This window comes from Nerophis ophidion, linkage group LG24 (assembly GCF_033978795.1).
Source record: "Nerophis ophidion isolate RoL-2023_Sa linkage group LG24, RoL_Noph_v1.0, whole genome shotgun sequence".
Taxonomy (NCBI): domain Eukaryota; kingdom Metazoa; phylum Chordata; class Actinopteri; order Syngnathiformes; family Syngnathidae; genus Nerophis; species Nerophis ophidion.
In genome coordinates this window covers 1668618-1692371 of record NC_084634.1, presented here as the reverse complement: position 1 = coordinate 1692371, position 23754 = coordinate 1668618, and the positions used below count along the sequence as shown (strand labels likewise).

The 23754-nt window shown below is 41.0% G+C and overlaps 1 protein-coding gene across 4 annotated transcripts in view; it reads right to left on the bottom strand.

The window, feature by feature from the left end:
* Positions 1-542: 542 nt before the first annotated feature.
* The window catches only part of LOC133542396 (A-kinase anchor protein 6-like), a 169516-nt gene continuing 146304 nt past the window's right edge, over positions 543-23754 (bottom strand). For all 4 annotated transcript variants that reach the window (XM_061886461.1, XM_061886464.1, XM_061886463.1 and 1 more), the window contains 4 exons: positions 16933-19500; positions 11257-12048; positions 7268-7348; positions 543-1180 (listed from right to left, as the gene is read on the bottom strand). In XM_061886461.1, the coding sequence (XP_061742445.1) occupies positions 1139-1180; positions 7268-7348; positions 11257-12048; positions 16933-19500 (3483 nt within the window). In that variant the 3' untranslated portion in view covers positions 543-1138. The remainder of the gene's footprint in view (positions 1181-7267; positions 7349-11256; positions 12049-16932; positions 19501-23754) is intronic.

Sequence of the window (23754 nt, the reverse complement as noted above, 5' to 3'; positions counted from 1 at the left end):
CACAAACCGTAATATGTAACATAGCATGTGATCTGGCAAGTCATGTTGCATGTAATATAGCAGATAACTTATCTTATAATACAGTGGTCCCCAACATTTTTGTATCCGCGGACCGGTCAACGCTTAATTTGTCCCGCGGCCCGGGTGGGGGGTGTCTTTTTTTTTTTTTTTCCTTTGTCATGAAAAAGGGACGTTTTTGTCATGAAAAAGGGAGGTTTTTGTGGCTGGTGCACTAATTGTAAGTTTATATTGTGTTTTTTATGTTGATTTAATAAGAATAAAAAATATAAAAAAATTTAAAAAAAATTTTTTTAATAAAAAATTCTTCTGCCCGGCCCGGTGGTTGGGGACCACTGTTATAATATACATATATTATAACGTAAGATAGCATGTAATCTGGCGAGTAATACAGCATACAATATAGCATGTACCATAGCGTGAAAAGTAGGATGTTAGCTAGCATGTACTGTAATATGTAACATAGCACGAAAGGTAGCATGTAGTTTATTCCGCGGTGAGGCGACACAAGAAGGACAAAGGACAGCTGAGGATTTCATCTTTTTATTGAGCGTTAGCCTAGCCTAGCTTAGCATGCCGGTGGCGGAGTGGGGGGCGCGGGGGGGACAGCAGGACACGTTTGGCTAACGTTAGCAAACATCCGAGAAGACATGACGTCGGGATCAGCAGGCATCATGCAGGCTACCTCGCCACGCTAACGCTAACCAGGACAGCGCACGCGGCAAACACACACACGGAACATTCTGGCTCCCACCAATGTACACAAGGCACACTTTTGTTGTCCCGACATCACCACAAACAAACTAACAAACAAACAAAACGCAACATTTGGTCGTGTTGCATAGCTAGAACGCCATTTTTTTGGACTCCTCTTATCGTCTACGTTACTCTTTCTTTCGCCTCACCCACCTCACGTGGTCACATGGTCACATGGTCACCTGGTCACCTGATCACCTGATCACGTGGTTACATTCCAGTCTGCTCACTTTCTCTGTTCTTGAATCTTCTCTTTCACTGACATACTTCTTCAATAATGGTTGAGTGTGTGTGTGTGTGTGTGTGTGTGTGTGTGTGTGTGCGTGCGTGCGTGCGTATGTGTGAGTGTGTGTGCGCGCGTTTGTCACTGCTGGACTCGGATGGTTCCGCCTCCTGCAGGTCCAGTCTGCATGGAGAGAAGAGGTGTAACAAAACAAAGCGTTGGATCAATTATCATAGCTTTAAAACATGCAAATGTGTGTTTTTTGTGTCACTTTGTGTATCACAACTTTGTGATCGTTATACAACCTTGACACACACACACACACATTGTCTCCCGTGTGTGTGGGTTTACACTGTGGGGACATTAAGTTGTATACACAGTCACCTGTGTGTGTTTGCATTTATGACATTGTGAGGACTTTAAGTTTTATACATAGTAACATGTGTGTTTGCATTTCTGACATAGTGAGGACTTTAAGTTGTATACACAGTAAAGTGTGTGTTTGCATTTCTGACATAGTGATGACTTTAAGTTGTATACACAATAATGCGTGTGTGTTTGTATTTATGACATTGTGGGGACATTAGGTTGTATACAGAGTCACGTGTGTGTTTGCATTTATTACATTGTCGGGACATAAGGTTGTATACAGAGTAACATGTGTGTTTGTATTCATTACATTGTGGGGACATTAAGTTCTATACACAGTCACGTGTGTGTGTTTGTATTTATTACATCGTGGGGACGTTAGGTTGTATACACAGTAACATGTGTGTTTGCATTTCTGACATAGTGATGACTTTAAGTTGTATACACAATAACGTGTGTTTGCATTTCTGACATAGTGGGGACATTAAGTTGTATACACAGTAACATGTGTGTTTGCATTTCTGACATAGTGGGGACATTTAGTTGTATACACAGTAACGTGTGTTTGCATTTCTGACATAGTGGGGACATTAAGTTATATACACAGTAACGTGTGTGTGTTTGTATTTATGACATTGTGGGGACATTAAGTTGTATACAGAGTCACGTGTGTTTGCATTTATTACATTGTCGGGACATAAGGTTGTATACAGAGTAACATGTATGTTTGTATTTATTACTGGGGACATTAAGTTCCATACACAGTCACGTGTGTGTGTTTGTATTCATTACATCGTGAGGACATCAAGTTATATACAATGTGTGACACTGCCTAACCTTCCCAGACCTCTTCCTATGCTGCTCACGCCTAGCCCCAGAGTTCTCAAAACCTTTGACGTCTTCTTCAGACTCGTCGGTGTTCCATCCAACTTCGCGCTCCTCCGCCATAGTCGTCCGGTCCAGCCTCATCACCGTGGCCCCTCGACCAGCCATCTCATCAGTCTCCTCCGTCATTGCCACCTCCGACACTTGGGATCTTAAAGTTACCACTGCCAACAGCTAGGGGATCGAGCCCCAGTCTGCCCATTGAAAGGTCCCAAGCTGTCCAGCTTCTGTCAGGTTCCCCATCCCTCTGTGCCAGCTTCAGTCATGGCACCTGCTCTTGCACCCAATCCTGAACCTCAGGCCAAACCTAACATGATGCCAGCTTGTCTTAAAGCCGTCCAGTGCAAGCACTGTTGGACAAAGGAAAGGCATCCAAACTTTACCACATCAACTTTCTGAAGGAATGGAAGGAGAGGAAATCCTCTGTGGAAGTAAAGGATGTCCAGGCCAGTCAAGTGCCCACTCAAAGGAAGGAGTTGCAAGAGGAAACGGTGATGCTGGTACGGGAAGTGAAAATGGAGGATGATGTGGAGGAGACAGATCTGTCCATGCTCACTACACCACAAAAACCTGATGTAAGTCACTTGTCTCCACAATCTGCCCTTAAACTCTTGCAAGTGTGTGAAGAATTCCCAGTATTGTAAGGTGGAAAGCCAGGAAGAACTCCACTGATTGAACATATCATTCATTTAAAAAACCCTACACCTATCCGTCAGCGCCCATACAGAGTGCCTGAGCGGATGATGGAGGCCCTCAACCATGAAATCCAAACCATCCTGGATCTAGGAGTGATTGAACCCTCAAAAAGTGAGTGGTGTAACCCCATTGTCATTGTTCCTAAAAAAGACAACACAATAAGAGTATGTAATGACCTACGCAGAGTGAATGCCGTTTCTAAATTTGATGCTAATCCCATGACACGTATTGATGAACTTCTTGAGAAGTTAGGCAAAGAAAGCTGTGTTCATCACCAACCTTGACTTGAGTAAGGGATACTGGCAAGTCCCTTTAAAGAAGGAGTCAAGGGAGTACACCGCCTTCCGTGACCCAAATGGTCTCTATCATTACACTGTTATGCCGTTCGGACTCCACGGAGCCCCCGCAACCTTTCAACGGCTAATGGATCGCGCTCTGCAGGGGTGTGGCCAGTTCTCTGCTGCCTATCTTGATGATGTGGTGGTTTTCAGCACTTCCTGGGAAGACCACCTCGCTCACCATGAATTGATTAACGTGGACCCCGACTTAAACAAGTTGAAAAACTTATTGGGGTGTTACCATTTAGTGGTCAATTGTACGGAATATGTACTGTACTGTGCAATCTACTAATAAAAGTATCAATCAATCAATCACCTGCGTAAAGTCCTGCTTCGGATCAATCCTGCCGGGCTCACTCTTAACACCCAGAAATGTGAGTGGGCCAAAACTGAGGTGTGCTACTTGGGTTACCATCTTGGCAACGGGCAAATACGTCCTCAGTTGGACAAGGTGAAGGCAATCCAAAACAGTCATAGACCCCGAACAAAGAAAGCATGTCCGGTCATTCTTGGGGCTTTCTGGGTGGTACAGAAGATTTGTGCCCAACTTCTCTACCGTCACAGCTCCTCTTGTCGAACTGACAACCAAAGCATCCTCTAATCTAGTCAAATGGACAGAAACATGTGAAACTGCCTTCAAGAAGGTCAAAGCCATTCTATGCTCTTCCCCGGTCTTACAGAGTCCTGACTTCAACCAGCGGTTCCGTGTTCAAGTTGATGCCTCCGGTGTGAGCCGTCCTAGCCCGAGGAAAGGAGGGCGAGGAACAACCGCTACTCTATCTGAGCCGTAAACTGCATCCCAGAGAATCTAGGTACTCGGCCATTGAAAAGGACTGTCTTGCCATCAAGTGGGCTTTGGACAGCCTACGTTATTACCTTCTGGGACGGACCTTTGATCTGGAAACGGACCACCAGGCATGGAGCTGGATCAACTCCATGAGAGATAAGAACTCCCGTGTCACCAGACGGTACTTGGCGTTACAGCCCTATTGGTTCAATACCACACATCGGGGTGGCAAAACTAACCTGCTAGCTGATTACTTGTCTCGTCTCCCTGAACTTGCTGTCGCTGGAGAGGATGGAGGTAATGTGACAGTTTGACCCCACACTGTCACTGTTAGACCTTTTGGCTTCCTCTCAAACCATGCACTTTTTTTTTTTGTCAGTGGAAAGCATGCTCAACAAATTGTAACCTGTCACTCACCACGGCTCTGCATATGGTGGCAGTGGTGGGATGGCAAGCCACAGAGTTTACAACAAACCTGGCAGAGGGCACGCCAGAACTGTTTTGACACTTTTTGGGTTTCAATAAATGTTTGTAAACTGTTGCCAACTGCGTGCCTTGCCATCCTTGATTTGAATTCCGGTTTGCAAAGGTTACATTACCTTCACCCGAGGCGGGGTGTGACACACAGTAACGTGTGTGTTTGCATTTATTACATTGTGGGGACTTTAAGTTGTATACACAATAACATGTTTGTGTTTGTATTTATAACATTGTGGGGACATCAAGTTATATACACAGTAACGTGTGTGTTTGCATTTATTACATTGTGGGGACATTAAGTTGTATACAAAGTAACGTGTGTGTTTGCATTTATTACATTGTGGGGACTTTAAGTTGTATACAAAGTAACGTGTGTGTTTGTATTTATTACATTGTGGGGACATTAAGTTGTATACACAATAACATGTTTGTGTTTGTATTTATAACATTGTGGGGATATCAAGTTATATACACAGTAATGTGTGTGTTTGCATTTATAACATTGTGGGGACATTAAGTTGTATACACAATAACATGTTTGTGTTTGTATTTATAACATTGTGGGGATATCAAGTTATATACACAGTAATGTGTGTGTTTGCATTTATAACATTGTGGGGACATTAAGTTGTATACACAATAACATGTTTGTGTTTGTATTTATAACATTGTGGGGATATCAAGTTATATACACAGTAATGTGTGTGTTTGCATTTATAACATTGTGGGGACATTAAGTTGTATACACAATAACATGTTTGTGTTTGTATTTATAACATTGTGGGGATATCAAGTTATATACACAGTAATGTGTGTGTTTGCATTTATAACATTGTGGGGACTTTAAGTTGTACACAAAGTAACGTGTGTTTGCATTTATTACATTGTGGGGACTTTAAATTGTATACAAAGTAACGTGTGTGTGTTTGTATTCATTACATTGCGGGAACATTAAGTTGTATACACAGTCAAATGTGTGTGTTTGTATTTATTACATCGTGGGGACATCAAGTTATATACACAGTAACGTGTGTGTTTGCATTTATTACATTGTGGGGACTTTAAGTTGTCTACAAAGTAACGTGTGTGTGTTTGTATTCATTACATTGTGGGGACATTAGGTTGTATACAGTCAAATGTGTGTGTTTGTATTTATTACATCATGGGGACATCAAGTTATATACATAGTAACGTGTGTGTTTGCATTTATTACATTGTGGGGACATCAAGTTATATACACAGTAGCGTGTGTGTGTTTGTATTTATTACATTGTGGGGACATTAAGTTGTATACAAAGTAACGTGTGTGTTTGCATTTATTACATTGTGGGGACATTAAGTTGTATACACAGTAACGTGTTTGTGTTTGTATTTATAACATTGTGGGGATATCAAGTTATATACACAGTAACGTGTGTGTTTGCATTTATTACGTTGTGGGGACTTTAAGTTGTACACAAAGTAACGTGTGTTTGCATTTATTACATTGTGGGGACTTTAAATTGTATACAAAGTAACGTGTGTGTGTTTGTATTCATTACATTGCGGGGACATTAAGTTGTATACACAGTCAAATGTGTGTGTTAGTATTTATTACATCGTGGGGACATCAAGTTATATACACAGTAACGTGTGTGTTTGCATTTATTACATTGTGGGGACTTTAAGTTGTCTACAAAGTAACGTGTGTGTGTTTGCATTCATTACATTGTGGGGACATTAGGTTGTCTACAAAGTAACGTGTGTGTGTTTGTATTTATAACATTGTGGGGACATCAAGTTATATACACAGTAGCGTGTGTGTGTTTGCATTTATTACATTGTGGGGACTTTAAGTTGTCTACAAAGTAACGTGTGTTTGTTTGTATTTATTACATTGTGGGGACATTAAGTTGTATACACAGTCACGTGTGTGTTTGTATTTATTACATTGTGGGGACTTTAAGTTGTATACACAGTCACGTGTGTGTTTGCATTTCTGACATTGTGAGGACTTTAAGTTGTATACACAGTCACGTGTGTGTTTGCATTTCTGACATTGTGAGGACTTTAAGTTGTATACACAGTCACGTGTGTGTTTGCATTTCTGACATTGTGAGGACTTTAAGTTGTATACACAGTCACGTGTGTGTTTGCATTTCTGACATTGTGAGGACTTTAAGTTGTATACACAGTCACGTGTGTGTTTGCATTTCTGACATTGTGAGGACTTTAAGTTGTATACACAGTCACGTGTGTGTTTGCATTTCTGACATTGTGAGGACTTTAAGTTGTATACACAGTCACGTGTGTGTTTGCATTTCTGACATTGTGAGGACTTTAAGTTGTATACACAGTCACATGTGTATCCTTCCACCTACACATTTTTTTCCCCTGTGTATCCTTCGCCTACATTTTTTTACCTGTGTATCTTTGCACCTACATATTTTTTTTTACCTGTGTATCCTTCCGCCTACATTTTTTTACCTGTGTATCTTTGCATCTACATATTTTTTTTTTACCTGTGTATCCTTCCACCTCCACATTTTCTTCACCTGTGTATCCTTCCGGCCACATATCTTTTACCTGCGTATCCTTCCACCTACATACTTCTCACCCATGTATTCTGCGATTTAAGTATCCTTCCGCCCACATATTTATCACCTAAGTATCCTTCCACCTACGTATCCTTCCACCACATTCTTCTGTATTTTAGCGATGTAAGGGTTGACTTACTCTGATTAGCCCCATCCTGGAGGTGGGCGGTCTAATGGGTATTTGGCTCCGCCCCCTGGCAATTGGATTGACAGTGCTGGGCTGCAAGTGAGACAAGAGACGTCCATTGAGTGTCAGCAGACAAAGTCGAAGAAGTGGAACCAAAGCAACAGACAAAACACTTTTCATTCCCTTTTGCTTGTTCTCTTGTTTTTGGAGGCCAAAGTGATGAAAGAGCGCAAAATGACAGAGAAAGAACAACCAAGGTGCTACTAGTCCCGCTTGAAAGACACGCCGCCCTCATTAATATGCAGGAAACAGCAGCTAGGAAAAGTGCTAAGTTGCTAAAGCTAGCAAGGGTGCGTGGTTCCATTTGCATAAGGAAATAGAAAAGTTAAAAAGAGCACAAACACGCTAATTCAGCCAAGGAATGAATCCTAATCAAATGCGACTGCTAGTAATTATGCTGATGTTGTTCCCTGGACCTTAAAGTGAGACGTCTGCAAATCCCACCTTGCATTAACACCTGAGGGGGGAGGGGCAAAGAAGGATGGAGGACACACTTTTTATATACTCATCATTGTCTCTCAAGAGGACATTTACATCTTGTCTTCATACATGGTCTTGTTGTCCATTCATCTTACATGTAAACCTTGTCTCTACACATATAACATGTTGTCTTCATACGTGTAATTGTTGTCCATTCATCTTACATGTAAACCTTGTCTCTACACATATAACATGTTGTCTTCATACGTGTACTTGTTGTCCATTCATCTTACATGTAAACCTTGTCTCTACACATATAACATGTTGTCTTCATACGTGTACTTGTTGTCCATTAATCTTACATGTAAACCTTGTCTCTACACATATAACATGTTGTCTTCATACGTGTACTTGTTGTCCATTCATCTTACATGTAAACCTTGTCTCTACACATATAAAATGTTGTCTTCATACGTGTACTTGTTGTCCATGACTCTTACATGTAAACCTTGTCTCTACACATATAACATGTCTTCATACGTGTACTTGTTGTCCATTAATCTTACATGTAAACCTTGTCTCTACACATATAACATGTTGTCTTCATATGTGTACTTGTTGTCCATTAATCTTACATGTAAAACTTGTCTCTACACATATAACATGTTGTCTTCATACGTGTACTTGTTGTCCATTCATCTTACATGTAAACCTTGTCTCTACACATATAACATGTTGTCTTCATATGTGTACTTGTCCATTCATCTTACATGTAAACCTTGTCTCTACACATATAACATGTTGTCTTCATATGTGTACTTGTTGTCCATTAATCTTACATGTAAACCTTGTCTCTACACATATAACATGTTGTCTTCATACGTGTACTTGTTGTCCATTCATCTTACATGTAAACCTTGTCTCTACACATAACATGTTGTCTTCATACGTGTACTTGTTGTCCATTAATCTTACATGTAAACCTTGTCTCTACACATATAACATGTTGTCTTCATACGTGTACTTGTTGTCCATTCATCTCACATGTAAACCTTGTCTCTACACATATAACATGTTGTCTTCATACGTGTACTTGTTGTCCATTCGTCTTACATGTAAACCTTGTCTCTACACATATAACATGTTGTCTTCATACGTGTACTTGTTGTCCATTAATCTTACATGTAAACCTTGTCTCTACACATATAACATGTTGTCTTCATATGTGTACTTGTCCATTAATCTTACATGTAAACCTTGTCTCTACACATATAACATGTTGTCTTCATATGTGTACTTGTTGTCCATTAATCTTACATGTAAACCTTGTCTCTACACATATAACATGTTGTCTTCATACGTGTACTTGTTGTCCATTAATCTTACATGTAAACCTTGTCTCTACACATATAACATGTTGTCTTCATATGTGTACTTGTTGTCCATTCATCTTACATGTAAACCTTGTCCCTACACATATAACATGTTGTCTTCATACGTGTACTTGTTGTCCATTCATCTTACATGTAAACCTTGTCTCTACACATATAACATGTTGTCTTCATATGTGTACTTGTTGTCCATTAATCTTACATGTAAACCTTGTCTCTACACATATAACATGTTGTCTTCATATGTGTACTTGTTGTCCATTCATCTTACATGTAAACCTTGTCTCTACACATATAACATGTTGTCTTCATACGTGTACTTGTTGTCCATTCATCTTACATGTAAACCTTGTCTCTACACATAACATGTTGTCTTCATACGTGTACTTGTTGTCCATTAATCTTACATGTAAACCTTGTCTCTACACATATAACATGTTGTCTTCATACGTGTACTTGTTGTCCATTCATCTCACATGTAAACCTTGTCTCTACACATATAACATGTTGTCTTCATACGTGTACTTGTTGTCCATTCGTCTCACATGTAAACCTTGTCTCTACACATATAACATGTTGTCTTCATACGTGTACTTGTTGTCCATTAATCTTACATGTAAACCTTGTCTCTACACATATAACATGTTGTCTTCATACGTGTACTTGTTGTCCATTCATCTTACATGTAAACCTTGTCTCTACACATATAACATGTTGTCTTCATACGTGTACTTGTTGTCCATTAATCTTACATGTAAACCTTGTCTCTACACATATAACATGTTGTCTTCATATGTGTACTTGTCCATTAATCTTACATGCAAACCTTGTCTCTACACATATAACATGTTGTCTTCATATGTGTACTTGTTGTCCATTAATCTTACATGTAAACCTTGTCTCTACACATATAACATGTTGTCTTCATACGTGTACTTGTTGTCCATTAATCTTACATGTAAACCTTGTCTCTACACATATAACATGTTGTCTTCATACGTGTACTTGTTGTCCATTCATCTTACATGTAAACCTCGTCTCTACACATATAACATGTTGTCTTCATATGTGTACTTGTCCATTCATCTTACATGTAAACCTTGTCTCTACACATATAACATGTTGTCTTCATATGTGTACTTTTTGTCTATAACTCTTACATGTAAACAATGTTTTTACACATATAACATGTTATCTTCATACATGGTGTTGTTGTCCATTAATCTTACATGTAAACCTTGTCTCTACACATAAATATAACATGTTTACATTATTGGGATTGACTTCATCCCTTAGGTTACATTTGCCCATACAACAAACCTGCTGGTCTAAACATTGCTATGTGTGCATATATATGTGTGTGTGTGTGTATGTGTATGTATGTATACATGCATCTATGTATATTTACATGTATGCATGGTTGTATGTTGCTTTGTCTATGTATGTATGTTGCTATGTGTGTATTTATGTATGTATGTTTGTATGTTGCTATGTGTGTATTTATGTATGTATGTTGCTATGTATGTACGTTGCTATGTGTGTATGTATGTATACATATTTATATGTGTGCATCAATGTTTGTATGTATATATATATATATATATATATATATATGTATGATGTATGTTTATATATGCAAAATTGATTTATGTATGTATGTATGTATGTATATATGTATGTATGTATGTTTGTTTGTATGTATGTATGTACCGATACATGTGTGCTTGTATGTATACATTGATATATGTATGTATGTATATATGTACATATGTATGTATTCATGTTCAGTATGTAGAGTATGTATGCATGTATAGTTGTTTGTATATATGTACGTACGGCTTTTGTCCGGTTTATAATCTTTCATCAACCTTATTTATTAATAATAAATTATATTTCGCTAATTCAAACTTCCATTCTTTAATCGTCATATAGACGATATTTCCCCCCCTCCGTATCGGCCCGCTGAGGTATCATAAAGGTGTGGAGAGCGTGTAGTTTGCATATCAGGGCGTGCTCGTGTGCTGTGAAATGGAAAGGAGCCTCATTACATGCGCACACACGCAGGGGACGGGCCAGGACTAATACCCGGAGCAGAGGGCCGAGGATCAGGCTAATACCCGCGACACCAACCTGCTTGGCTGCTGGCGTGCTCGTCATCTTGCCGTCCTGTCGGGAGCCTCGCCGTCCTCTCGCCGTCGCCTCCGGCTGCTTGGCGCCGCCGGCGTGCGCCTGGTCTCGCCTCCCCCCCGCCGCTCTATCAGCCTCTTTCATCGGCCGGCAGTTCATTTTGGGATTAATACGCGCGGCGGCAGCGGCCGGCTCTTTTGAGGGATTTGTAGCTGCGCCGCCGACACTTATCTTGGTCATTACGGCGCCAATATTGGATTCAAGCGCTTTAGTGCGTGCTGCCGAGGGCGAGTCTATCAGGGGATGGAGATAAGGAGGAGCCTCATTAGGGCTCGTCTCCCCCCGCCGCCGCACTCCCGCACCGCCGGCGACATCACTGAGGAGGTGCGGGTCCTCACCAGAACCAGACCGGGAAAGCTCAGCGGGCCTCTCCAGAGGGGAGGCGCCGACGGACAATGAGGTGTAAAGCGGCTCGGGGACGGACGGGACTACACCCTTCGGTGTTTTTCTATTGGGAGGCATGCTGTAGCAGAGGGGCGGACCCAGGTAGACCTCCTCGGTGCAGGCTGGAAAGAGGGTCTCTTCGTCCCGGATGTCTGGGCTGGGGGGGGCGGAAGGGCCCGGGCTCTCGTCGTATGACTTCAGGTCAAGCCGGTTGTCAGGCGCCGGCGTGACGCTCCTCTCCTCGGAGCGCTGGGTGACCTCGCCGCAGTCGCTGTCGTGCGAGGAGAGCGACAAGTAGGAGTAGAAGTCTCCGGTGCGTAGTTGTAGAGGCTGGTGGGAGTGCTGCTCCACCTGCAGGGAGTCAAACATGTTGCAAGTCCAAACATTGGAACACACAGAAATATCAAAACGTTGCAATATGAAACGTCCATCCATCCATCCATCCATTTTCTACCGCTTATTCCCTTTTGGAGTCACGGGGGGCGCTGGCGCCTATCTCAGCTACAATCGGGCGGAAGGCGGGGTACACCCTGGAAAAGTCGCCACCTCATCGCAGGGCCAACACAGATAGACAACATTCACACACTAGGGACCATTTAGTGTTGCCAATCAACCTATCCCCAGGTGCATGTCTTTGGAAGTGGGAGGGGCCTATCCCCAGGTGCATGTCTTTGGAAGTGGGAGGGGCCTATCCCCAGGTGCATGTCTTTGGAGGTGGGAGGAAGCCGGAGTACCCGGAGGGAACCCACGCATTCACGGGGAGAACATGCAAACTCCACACAGAAAGATCCCGAGCCTGGATTTGAACCCAGGACTGCAGGACCTTCGTATTGTGAGGCAGACGCATTAACCCCTCTGCCACCGTGCTGCCCAATATTATAACATGAAACGTTGTATTGTAAAATAACACAAAACGTAACACTGCAACACAAAACGTCGTAACACAAAATTTTGTGACTCAAAACATCGTAAAACACACATATTATATATATATATCAAAACGGTGCAATATGAAACGTTTGTATCACAAAACATCGTAACACAAAAATACAATAGCACGAAATGTCACAGCATGAAACATCGCAACATGAAATATTATAACATGAACGTTGTATTGTAAAATAACACAAAACGGAACACTGCAACAGAAAACGTCGTAACACAAAATGTTGTAACTCGAAAAGTCGTAAAACACATATATATACACATCAAAACGTCGTAACACAAAATTTTGTAACTCGAAAAGTCGTAAAACACACATGTGTATATATATATATATATATATATATATATATATATATATATATACACATCAAAACGTTGTAATATAAAACATTTGTATCACAAAACATCGTAACACAAAAATCCAATAGCACGAAATGTCACAGCATGAAACATCGCAACATGAAATATTATAACATGAAACGTTGTATTGTAAAATAACACAAAACGGAACACTGCAACACAAAACGTCGTAACACAAAATTTTGTGACTCAAAACATCGTAAAACACACATATTATATATATATATCAAAACGGTGCAATATGAAACGTTTGTATCACAAAACATCGTAACACAAAAATCCAATAGCACGAAATGTCACAGCATGAAACATCGCAACATGAAATATTATAACATGAAACGTTGTATTGTAAAATAACACAAAACGGAACACTGCAACACAAAACGTCGTAACACAAAATTTTGTAACTCGAAAAGTCGTAAAACACACATATATATATATATATATATACGCCGTAACACAAAATGTAACTCAAAACATCGTAAGACACATATATATCAAAACGGTGCAATATAAAACGTTTGTATTACAAAACATTGTAACACAAAAATCCCATAGCAAGAAATGTCACAGCATGAAACATCGCAACACGAAACATTATAACATGAAACGTTGTATTGTAAAATAACACAAAACTGAACAATGCAACGCAAAACGCTGCAACGCAAAATTTTGTAACTCAAAACATCGTAAAACACACATATGTATCAAAACGGTGCAATATAAAACGTTTGTATCACAAAACATTGTAACAAAAAATCCCATAGCAAGAAATCACACAGCATGAAACATCGCAACACGAAATATTGGAACATGACACTTTGTAACGTAAAATAACAAAACGGAAAACAGCAACATGAAACGCTGTAGTGCGAAGCATTGTAACACGAAACGCCGTGACACAAAACGCCGTAACACAAAATGATGCAAGTCGAAACATTGTAACACACATATTTATCATAACGTTGCAATATGAAAGGTTTGTATCACAAAACATCGTAACAAGAAATCCCATAAGTATGAAATGTCATATAGCATGAAACATCGCAACACAAAATATTATAACATGAAACGTTGTATTGTAAAATCACACAAAACGAAACACTGCAACACTAAACGCTGTAACACTAAATTTTGTGACTCAAAACATCGTAAAACACACATATTATATATATATATATATATATATATATATGTATATGTATATGTATATATATCAAAACGGTGCAATATGAAACGTTTGTATCACAAAACATCGTAACACAAAAATCCAATAGCACGAAATGTCACAGCATGAAACATCGCAACATGAAATATTATAACATGAAACGTTGTATTGTAAAATAACACAAAACGGAACACTGCAACACAAAACTTCGTAACACAAAATGTAACTCGAAAAGTCGTAAAACACATATACATATATACATCAAAACGTCGTAACACAAAATTTTGTAACTCGAAAAGTCGTAAAACACACATATACATATATATATATATATATATATATACATACACAAATCAAAACGTTGCAGTATAAAACGTTTGTATCACAACACATTGTAACTAAAAATCCCATAGCAAGAAATCACACAGCATGAAACATCGCAACACGAAATATTGGAACATGAAACTTTGTAACGTAAAATAACATAAAACGGAAAACAGCAACATGAAACGCTGTAATGCGAAGCATTGTAACACGAAACGCCGTGCCACAAAACGCCGTAACACAAAATGATGCAAGTCGAAACATTGTAACACACATATTTATCATAACGTTGCAATATGAAACGTTTGTATCGCAAAACATTAGAACTCAAAATCCCATAGCGAGAAATGTCACAGCATGAAACATGAAACGTTGTAACGTGAAATCACACAAAACGGAACACTGTAACACAAAACGCCATAACACCAAATTTTGTAACTCGAAACATCATAAAACACATACATATATATATATATATATATATCTGTATAAACGTTGCAATATGAAACGTTTGTATCACAAAACATTGTAACACAAAAATCCCATAGCAAGAAATCACACAGCATTAAACATCACAACATAAAATATTGTAACATGAAACGTCTTAACGTAAAATAACATAAAACGGAAGACTGCAACACAAAACACCGTAACACAAACTTTTGTAACTCGAAACTTTGTAAAACACATATACATATCAAAACGTTGCAATATGAAATATTTGTATCACAAAAAATTGTAACACAAAAATCCCATAGCAAGAAAGGTCACAGCATGAAACATCGCAACACGAAATATTGTAACATGAAACGCTGTAACGTAAAATAACACAAAACGGAACACTGCAACACAAAACGCCGTAACTCCAAATTTTCTAACCCGAAACATCCTAAAACACATACATATCAAAACGTTGCAATATGAAACGTTTGTATCACAAAACATCGTAACAAAAAAATCATGTGGCAAAAAATATCACAGCATAAAACGTCGCAACACGAAAAATTGTAACATGAAACGTAACGTAAAATAACACAAAACGGAACGCTGCAACATGAAACGCTGTAACGCGAAGCATTGTAACCGAAACGCTGTGACACAAAACGCCACAACACCAAACGCCGTAACACAAAATGTAACTCAAAACATCGTAAAACACATATATATCAAAACGGTGCAATATAAAACGTTTGTATTACAAAACATTGTAACACAAAAATCCCATTGCAAGAAATGTCACAGCATTAAACATCGCGACACGAAACATTATAACATGAAACGTTGTATTGTAAAATAACACAAAACGGAACAATGCAACGCAAAACGCTGTAATACAAAATTTCGTAACTCAAAACATCGTAAAACACACATATGTATCAAAACGGTGCAATACAAAACGTTTGTATCACAAAACATCGTAACACAAAAATCCCAAAGCAAGAAATCTCACAGCATGAAACGTCGCATCACGAAATATTGTAACATGAAACGTCGTAACGTAAAATAACACAGAACGGAACACTGCAACACAAAACGCTGTAGCACAAAATTTTGTAACTCAAAACATCGTAAAACACACACACACACACACACATACATATATATATATATATATATATATATCAAAACGGTGCGATATGAAATGTTTGTATCACAAAACATCGTAACACAAAAATCCCATAGCAAGAAATGTCACAGCATGAAACGTTGCAACACGAAATATTGTAACATGAAATGTCGTAACGTACGATAACATAAAACTGAACACTGCAACATTAAACGCCGTAACGCGGAGCATTGTAACACAAAACGCCGTAATACTAAATGCAACTCGAAACATCGTAACACAAAATATTGTAACATGAAACGGCGTAACGTAAAACAACAGTAAACGGAACACTGCAACATTAAACGCTGTAACGTAAAGCATTGTAACACGAAGCATTGTAAAACCAAATGTAACTCGAAACATCATAACACAAAATATTGTAACATGAAACGTTGTAACATAAAATAACATAATACAGAACACTGCAATATTAAACGCGGTAACGCGAAGCATTGTAACACAAAACGCCGTAACTCCAAATGTGGTAACTAGAAACATCGTAACACAAAACATTACACAAAGCATAACTTCAAACGTCGTAACACGATACATCGCATCTTGAAATGTCGTAACTCGTCATTTTAAATAGTCCCAATAAGCCAACTTTTGCTGCCTTTTTACTTTTGAATAAATGTTTCTTTGAAATGAAGTAAATGATGTCAATGACAAAAAGATACTCCAGCACCCCCCCCCCCCCCCCGTGACCCCAAAAGGCACAAGCGGTAGAAAATGGCTGGACGGATGGAATTTAAATAAGCCCAACGGAATATACTTAATTGGATTATTTTACAAATGATTTACAAAGTGAAAAACAAGTGATGTGTGTTACCTTGTCTCTGAGGTGTGCTAAGGAAGGAGGACCACACTCGGTGTCTTTGCCCCTCCTGGCCAAGTCCAGGATTTCCATGACAAAGTCGTGAATGGCCTCCCTCCCACCTGGCTGGGGTGAAGAAGGTGAGGAGGGTGAGGAGGGTGAAGAGGGTGAAGAGGGTGAGGAGGGTGAGGAAGGTGAGTCCAAGTTCAGGTGGTGGCAACAAGAGGAATGAGAACTTTTCCATTTTCTGGGTGGGAGGCAGGAATGTTTGTCCCGAACCTCTCTCCTGCTCTTTTCCGTTACCAGAGAGGAGAACTTGAACTTCTCCTGGATGGTGATGGCCTTCCGCGCGCCAGGTTTCTCATGCAATGGCGTCAGGGGAGAGGGGGAGGAGCTCTGGCAGGGTAACTCCCCACTTAGCTGTCCTACCAATGAGGAGGCCGGTGTGAGTGGGAGGAGCTCGCAAGACGGAGAAGAAGGAAGTGGGTTTGTGCAATCCGTGGGGGTGAAGACACCGACATCTTGTTGGGCTTTCGAGAAGGAGCAGGACTCCCTGTGGGGTTCTCCTCTCTTTGTGAATACGCTGGACTCCTCTCGGAGAAGCTGGTCATCTTGGTTTTTCCGACCTAAACAGCTCTGCTCTACATTCCCGTTTTCCAGATCATCCACAAAGTGACTGATGAAGCTCCTTGGAGTGTTCCTGAGGTTCTCCTGAGCCTCCTGTTGCCGACAATCATCTCCTCCCTTTTGGTTGCTGGAGTTTATGTGGTAGCGCTCCACGGCGGAGAGGAATGGGTTGCTCCCACACTGAAGTTCATCCGAAAGGCCCTCCTCGGTCTTTGAAGAGGACAAGGAAGAGATACGAGCAGGCCGGGTCCAACCCTGCAACTCCTTCTTCATGTACTCCAAGTACGAGTCATCCATTGCACCCTCGCCCTCGTCCTCCTCGTTTCCAGATGAGCCGGGGGTCAACCGGTCCATTTCCTCCTCCTCGCCGTCCTGCACACCCAGTTCTTCCTCCGTCAAGGTGAGGGTGGAGGAGGACAAGAGGTCGCTGTCGTCCTCATCGTCAGTGCACGTGGAGGTGCAAGACACATTGACCACCATGCTCAAGCTGAGCGCGTCCGCCTCCTCTCTCTGACTGCTCCTCTTGCAGCACCTCCTGAAGGAACCATGCTTGGTACCAGCCACCAAGGCCTGATCAAGAGAGAGGTTCCTCTTGTTAGGGAGCACGGTGAGGTCCTCAGAAGCCAGGGAGGAGTCTTCGGCGCTGCTCAGCTCTGTTAGCGACGCTGAGTTCTCCTTGATGAAAGGCGGTGGAGCGTTGCGTAAACGTCTTGACAGTCCTGCACGTCGCCCTCCAAGGTAAGAAGAAGCTACAAGTCGACGACGAAGTGGAGAGTTACTTCGAAGTGTCATATCAGACACGCTACGAGTCATGTTGGCAACTAGAGGACTTTGGATGTTCTCCAGACGCTTGAGGAGGTCAAGTGTTCTTCTGCTCAGCTCTCCTTGAGCTCCTTCAGAAAACCTTTGGTCTGCCGTACCACCGTAGTCATCATCACGGCCGGACTCCCTCATCTGACCCAGGTCCAGCTCCACTAGGCTGGCGAGACTGGTGCAGGTGTCACCTTCCAGACTGTGACACGTAGCCAGACCGCTCTCCAGAGATGCGCTGCGTTGAAGATGTTCTTTGGAGGGGAACAGATCCAAGCCCAGAGCCAGAAGAGACTCCAGGGAAGAGCCCTGAGATAAAACAGGACTGGAAGTCAGGTGGTGGATGGCAGGAGGCGTATCCGAACTGCTGTGACTCAGGAGGGGCTTGACGGGGTCAGTTGATTCTTTGTTCATCAGGAACTCAACAGCTTCACTTCCTCCAGTCCTATGGCTGACCTGCCTTTCTTCTTCTGTGGTTCTTTGGGTTCTGCTCTCTTTTTGGTCGTCTATGTTGAGCAGAATAGTAACATCCTCCTCTTCATCTTCCTCCTCATCCACTTCCTCCTCCTCAAATCCCTGGATTCCATAGTTGGTGGTAACGGTCTCAGTGTCTCCTCCATCACTGACAATCCCACTTTCGCTCTCTGATGGACGACTGCAGGACGAGTGGCCGCCTGCCCTGCCTCCCTCCCCCTGGGACTCCACGAGCCTCTTTGCCCTTCGATCGCTGAGCATCAGCCCACCCAGGAGGTCCGGCAGAGACTCCATAGAGGAGAAAGTGGAGTCCTTGCTCAAACTTTTCTGGAAAATATGCTGCTTGCGCTCGCCCTCCTTGGAGGACACTTGAGGACGTTCTGGAGTCCTGTAGAACTCGACCGTGTGGAGGCTATAAACCTGGTAGATGGGCTTGTTGTCTGGAGGAACCATCTGGGATGTCATCTCAGGGTTCTGGCTTGCCAGGAGGTTTTCTGAAATTGGAAGGTTGTGCGTGAGGTCGGGTTCTGGCCCTTCTTGGGGTTCTGCGATTGTCATGTCTGTCTCATCCCATTCCCACGAGTCCTCAGGAGCCGGTGCCAGTACGGGGGCTTGGACTGGTACTAGCTGGTGGAGATCAACCAGTCCAGGCTCCAGCAGGTTGCTTGGGACCTGTTGACAGAACAAAAGAGGGAATAGTTTTAATAATTTTGATCTATCTGAGAGGGACCGTCCCTTTCTGTTTCTAGGGGTTGAGGCAGATGTTTGCCCACAACCAGAATCTGGGTATTATCTTTGACCCAACTCTCTCGTTACTTTAAGAGTGTTACTAAAACGGCCTTCTTGCTTCTCCGTAATATCGCTAAAATCTCTCTCACTTTGTCCACCAGCGACGCTGAGATCATTATTCATGCGTGTGTCTCGCCTCGATTACTGTAACCTATTATTTTCGGGTCTCCCCATGTCTAGCATTAAAAGATTACAGTTGGTACAAAATGCGGCTGCTAGACTTTTGACAAGAACAAGAAAGTTTGATCACATTACGCCTGTACTGTATATACCTTTATATACATATATACATACATATATACCTATACTGTATATACCTTTATATACATATATACATACATATATACCTGTACTGTATATACCTTTATATACATATATACATACATATATACCTATACTGTATATACATATATACATACATATATACCTATACTGTATATACCTTTATATACATATATACATACATATATACCTATACTGTATATACATATATACATACATATATACCTATACTGTATATACCTTTATATACATATATACATACATATATACCTATACTGTATATACCTTTATATACATATATACATACATATATACCTATACTGTATATACCTTTATATACATATATACATACATATATACCTGTACTGGCTCACCTGCACTGGCTTCCTGTGCACTTAAGATGCGACTTCAAGGTTTTACTACTTACGTATAAAATACTACACGGTCTAGCTCCATCCTATCTTGCCGATTGTATTGTACCATATGTCCCGGCAAGAAATCTGCCTTCAAAGAACTACGGCTTATTAGTGATTCCCAGAGTCCACAAAAAGTCTGCGGGCTGTAGAGCGTTTTCATTTCGGGCTCCAGTACTCTGGAATGCCCTCCCGGTAACAGTTCGAGATGCTACCTCAGTAGAAGCATTTAAGTCTCACCTTAAAACTCATTTGTATACTCTAGCCTTTAAATAGACCCCCTTTTAGATCAGTTGATCTGCCGTTTCTTCTCTGCTCTGCCCCCCTCTCCTTTCGTGGAGAGGGGGGTCTGGTGGGGGTGACCACAGCTGTTCAAAGTCGGGACCTGGGGTGGACCACTCATCTGTGCATCAGTTGGGGACATCTCTGCGCTGCTGACCTGTCTCCACTGAAGAGGATCCCCTGCTGGCCCCACTAGGGACTGAACTCTCTCACTATTATGTTAGATCTACTATGGACTGGACTCTCACTATTATGTTAGATCCACTATGGACTGGACTCTCACTATTATGTTGGATCCACTATAGACTGGACTCTCACACTATTATGTTAGATCCACTATGGACTGGACTCTCACTATTATGTTAGATCCACTATGGACTGGACTCTCACTATTATGTTGGATCCACTATAGACTGGACTCTCACACTATTATGTTATATCCACTATGGACTGGAATCTCACTATTATGTTGGATCCACTATGGACTGGACTCTCACTATTATGTTAGATCTACTATGGACTGGACTCTCACTATTATGTTAGATCCACTATGGACTGGACTCTCACTATTATGTTGGATCCACTATAGACTGGACTCTCACACTATTATGTTAGATCCACTATGGACTGGACTCTCACTATTATGTTAGATCCACTATGGACTGGACTCTCACTATTATGTTGGATCCACTATAGACTGGACTCTCACACTATTATGTTATATCCACTATGGACTGGAATCTCACTATTATGTTGGATCCACTATGGACTGGACTCTCACTATTATGTTTGATCCACTATGGACCGGACTCTAACTATTATGTAAGATCCACTATGGAATGGACTCTCACTATTTTGTTAGATCCAATATGGACTGGACTCTCAATATTTTGTTAGATCCAATCTGGACTGGACTCTCACTATTATGTTAGATCCACTATGGACTGGACTCTCACACTTTTATGTTAGATCGACTTTGGACTGGACTCTCACACTATTATGTTAGATCCACAATGGACTGGACTCTCACTATTAAGTTAGTTCTACTATGGACTGGACTCTCACTATTATGTTAGATCCACTATGAACTGAACTCACACTATTATGTTAGATCCACTATGGACTGGACTCTCACACTTTTATGTTAGATCGACTTTGGACTGGACTCTCACACTATTATGTTAGATCCACAATGGACTGGACTCTCACTATTAAGTTAGTTCTACTATGGACTGGACTCTCACTATTATGTTAGATCCACTATGGACTGGACTTTCACTATTATGTTAGATCCACTATGGACTGGACTCTCACACTATTATGTTAGATCCACTATGGACTGGACTCTCAAAACTATTATGTTGGATCCACTATGGACTGAACTCAGACTATTATGTTAGATCCACTATGAACTGAACTCACACTATTATGTTAGATCCACTATGGACTGGACTCTCACACTTTTATGTTAGATCGACTTTGGACTGGACTCTCACACTATTATGTTAGATCCACAATGGACTGGACTCTCACTATTATGTTAGATCCACTATGGACTGGACTTTCACTATTATGTTAGATCCACTATGGACTGGACTCTCACACTATTATGTTAGATCCACTATGGACTGCACTCTCAAAACTATTATGTTGGATCCACTATGGACTGAACTCAGACTATTATGTTAGATCCACTATGGACTGGACTCTCACTATTATGTTGGATCCACTATAGACTGGACTCTCACACTATTATGTTATATCCACTATGGACTGGACTCTCACTATTATGTTAGATCCACTATGGACTGGAATCTCACTATTATGTTGGATCCACTATGGACTGGACTCTCACTATTATGTTTGATCCACTATGGACCGGACTCTAACTATTATGTAAGATCCACTATGGAATGGACTCTCACTATTTTGTTAGATCCAATATGGACTGGACTCTCACTATTATGTTAGATCCACTATGGACTGGACTCTCACACTTTTATGTTAGATCGACTTTGGACTGGACTCTCACACTATTATGTTAGATCCACAATGGACTGGACTCTCACTATTAAGTTAGTTCTACTATGGACTGGACTCTCACTATTATGTTAGATCCACTATGGACTGGACTCTCACACTATTATGTTAGATCCACTATGGACTGGACTCTCAAAACTATTATGTTGGATCCACTATGGACTGAACTCAGACTATTATGTTAGATCCACTATGAACTGAACTCACACTATTATGTTAGATCCACTATGGACTGGACTCTCACACTTTTATGTTAGATCGACTTTGGACTGGACTCTCACACTATTATGTTAGATCCACAATGGACTGGACTCTCACTATTAAGTTAGTTCTACTATGGACTGGACTCTCACTATTATGTTAGATCCACTATGGACTGGACTTTCACTATTATGTTAGATCCACTATGGACTGGACTCTCACACTATTATGTTAGATCCACGATGGACTGGACTCTCAAAACTATTATGTTGGATCCACTATGGACTGAACTCAGACTATTATGTTAGATCCACTATAGACTGGACTCCCACAATTATGTTGGATCCACTATGGACTGGACTCTCACACTATTAACTAGATCCACTATGGACTGGACTCTCACTATTATGTTAGATCCAATATGGACTGGACTCTCACTATTATGTTAGATTCACTATGGACTGGACTCGCACACTATTATGTTAGATCCACTATGGACTTGACTCTCACTATTATGTTAGATCCACTTTGGACTGGACTCACACTATTATGTTAGATCCACTATGGACTGAACTGTCACTATTTTGTTAGATCCACTATGGACTGGACTCCCACTATTATGTTAGATCCACTATGAACTGGACTCTCAAACTATTATGTTAGATCCACTATGAACTGAACTGTCACTATTTTGTTAGATCCATTATGGACTGGACTCTTACACTATTATGTTAGATCCACTATGGACTGGACTCTCACTGATATGTTAGATCCATGTTGGACTGGACTCTCAAACTATTATGTTAGATCCACTATGAACTGAACTGTCACTATTTTGTTAGATCCACTATGGACTGGACTCTCACACTATTAACTAGATCCACTCCACGTCTATTGCGCCGGTCGCCCAAGCATGGGG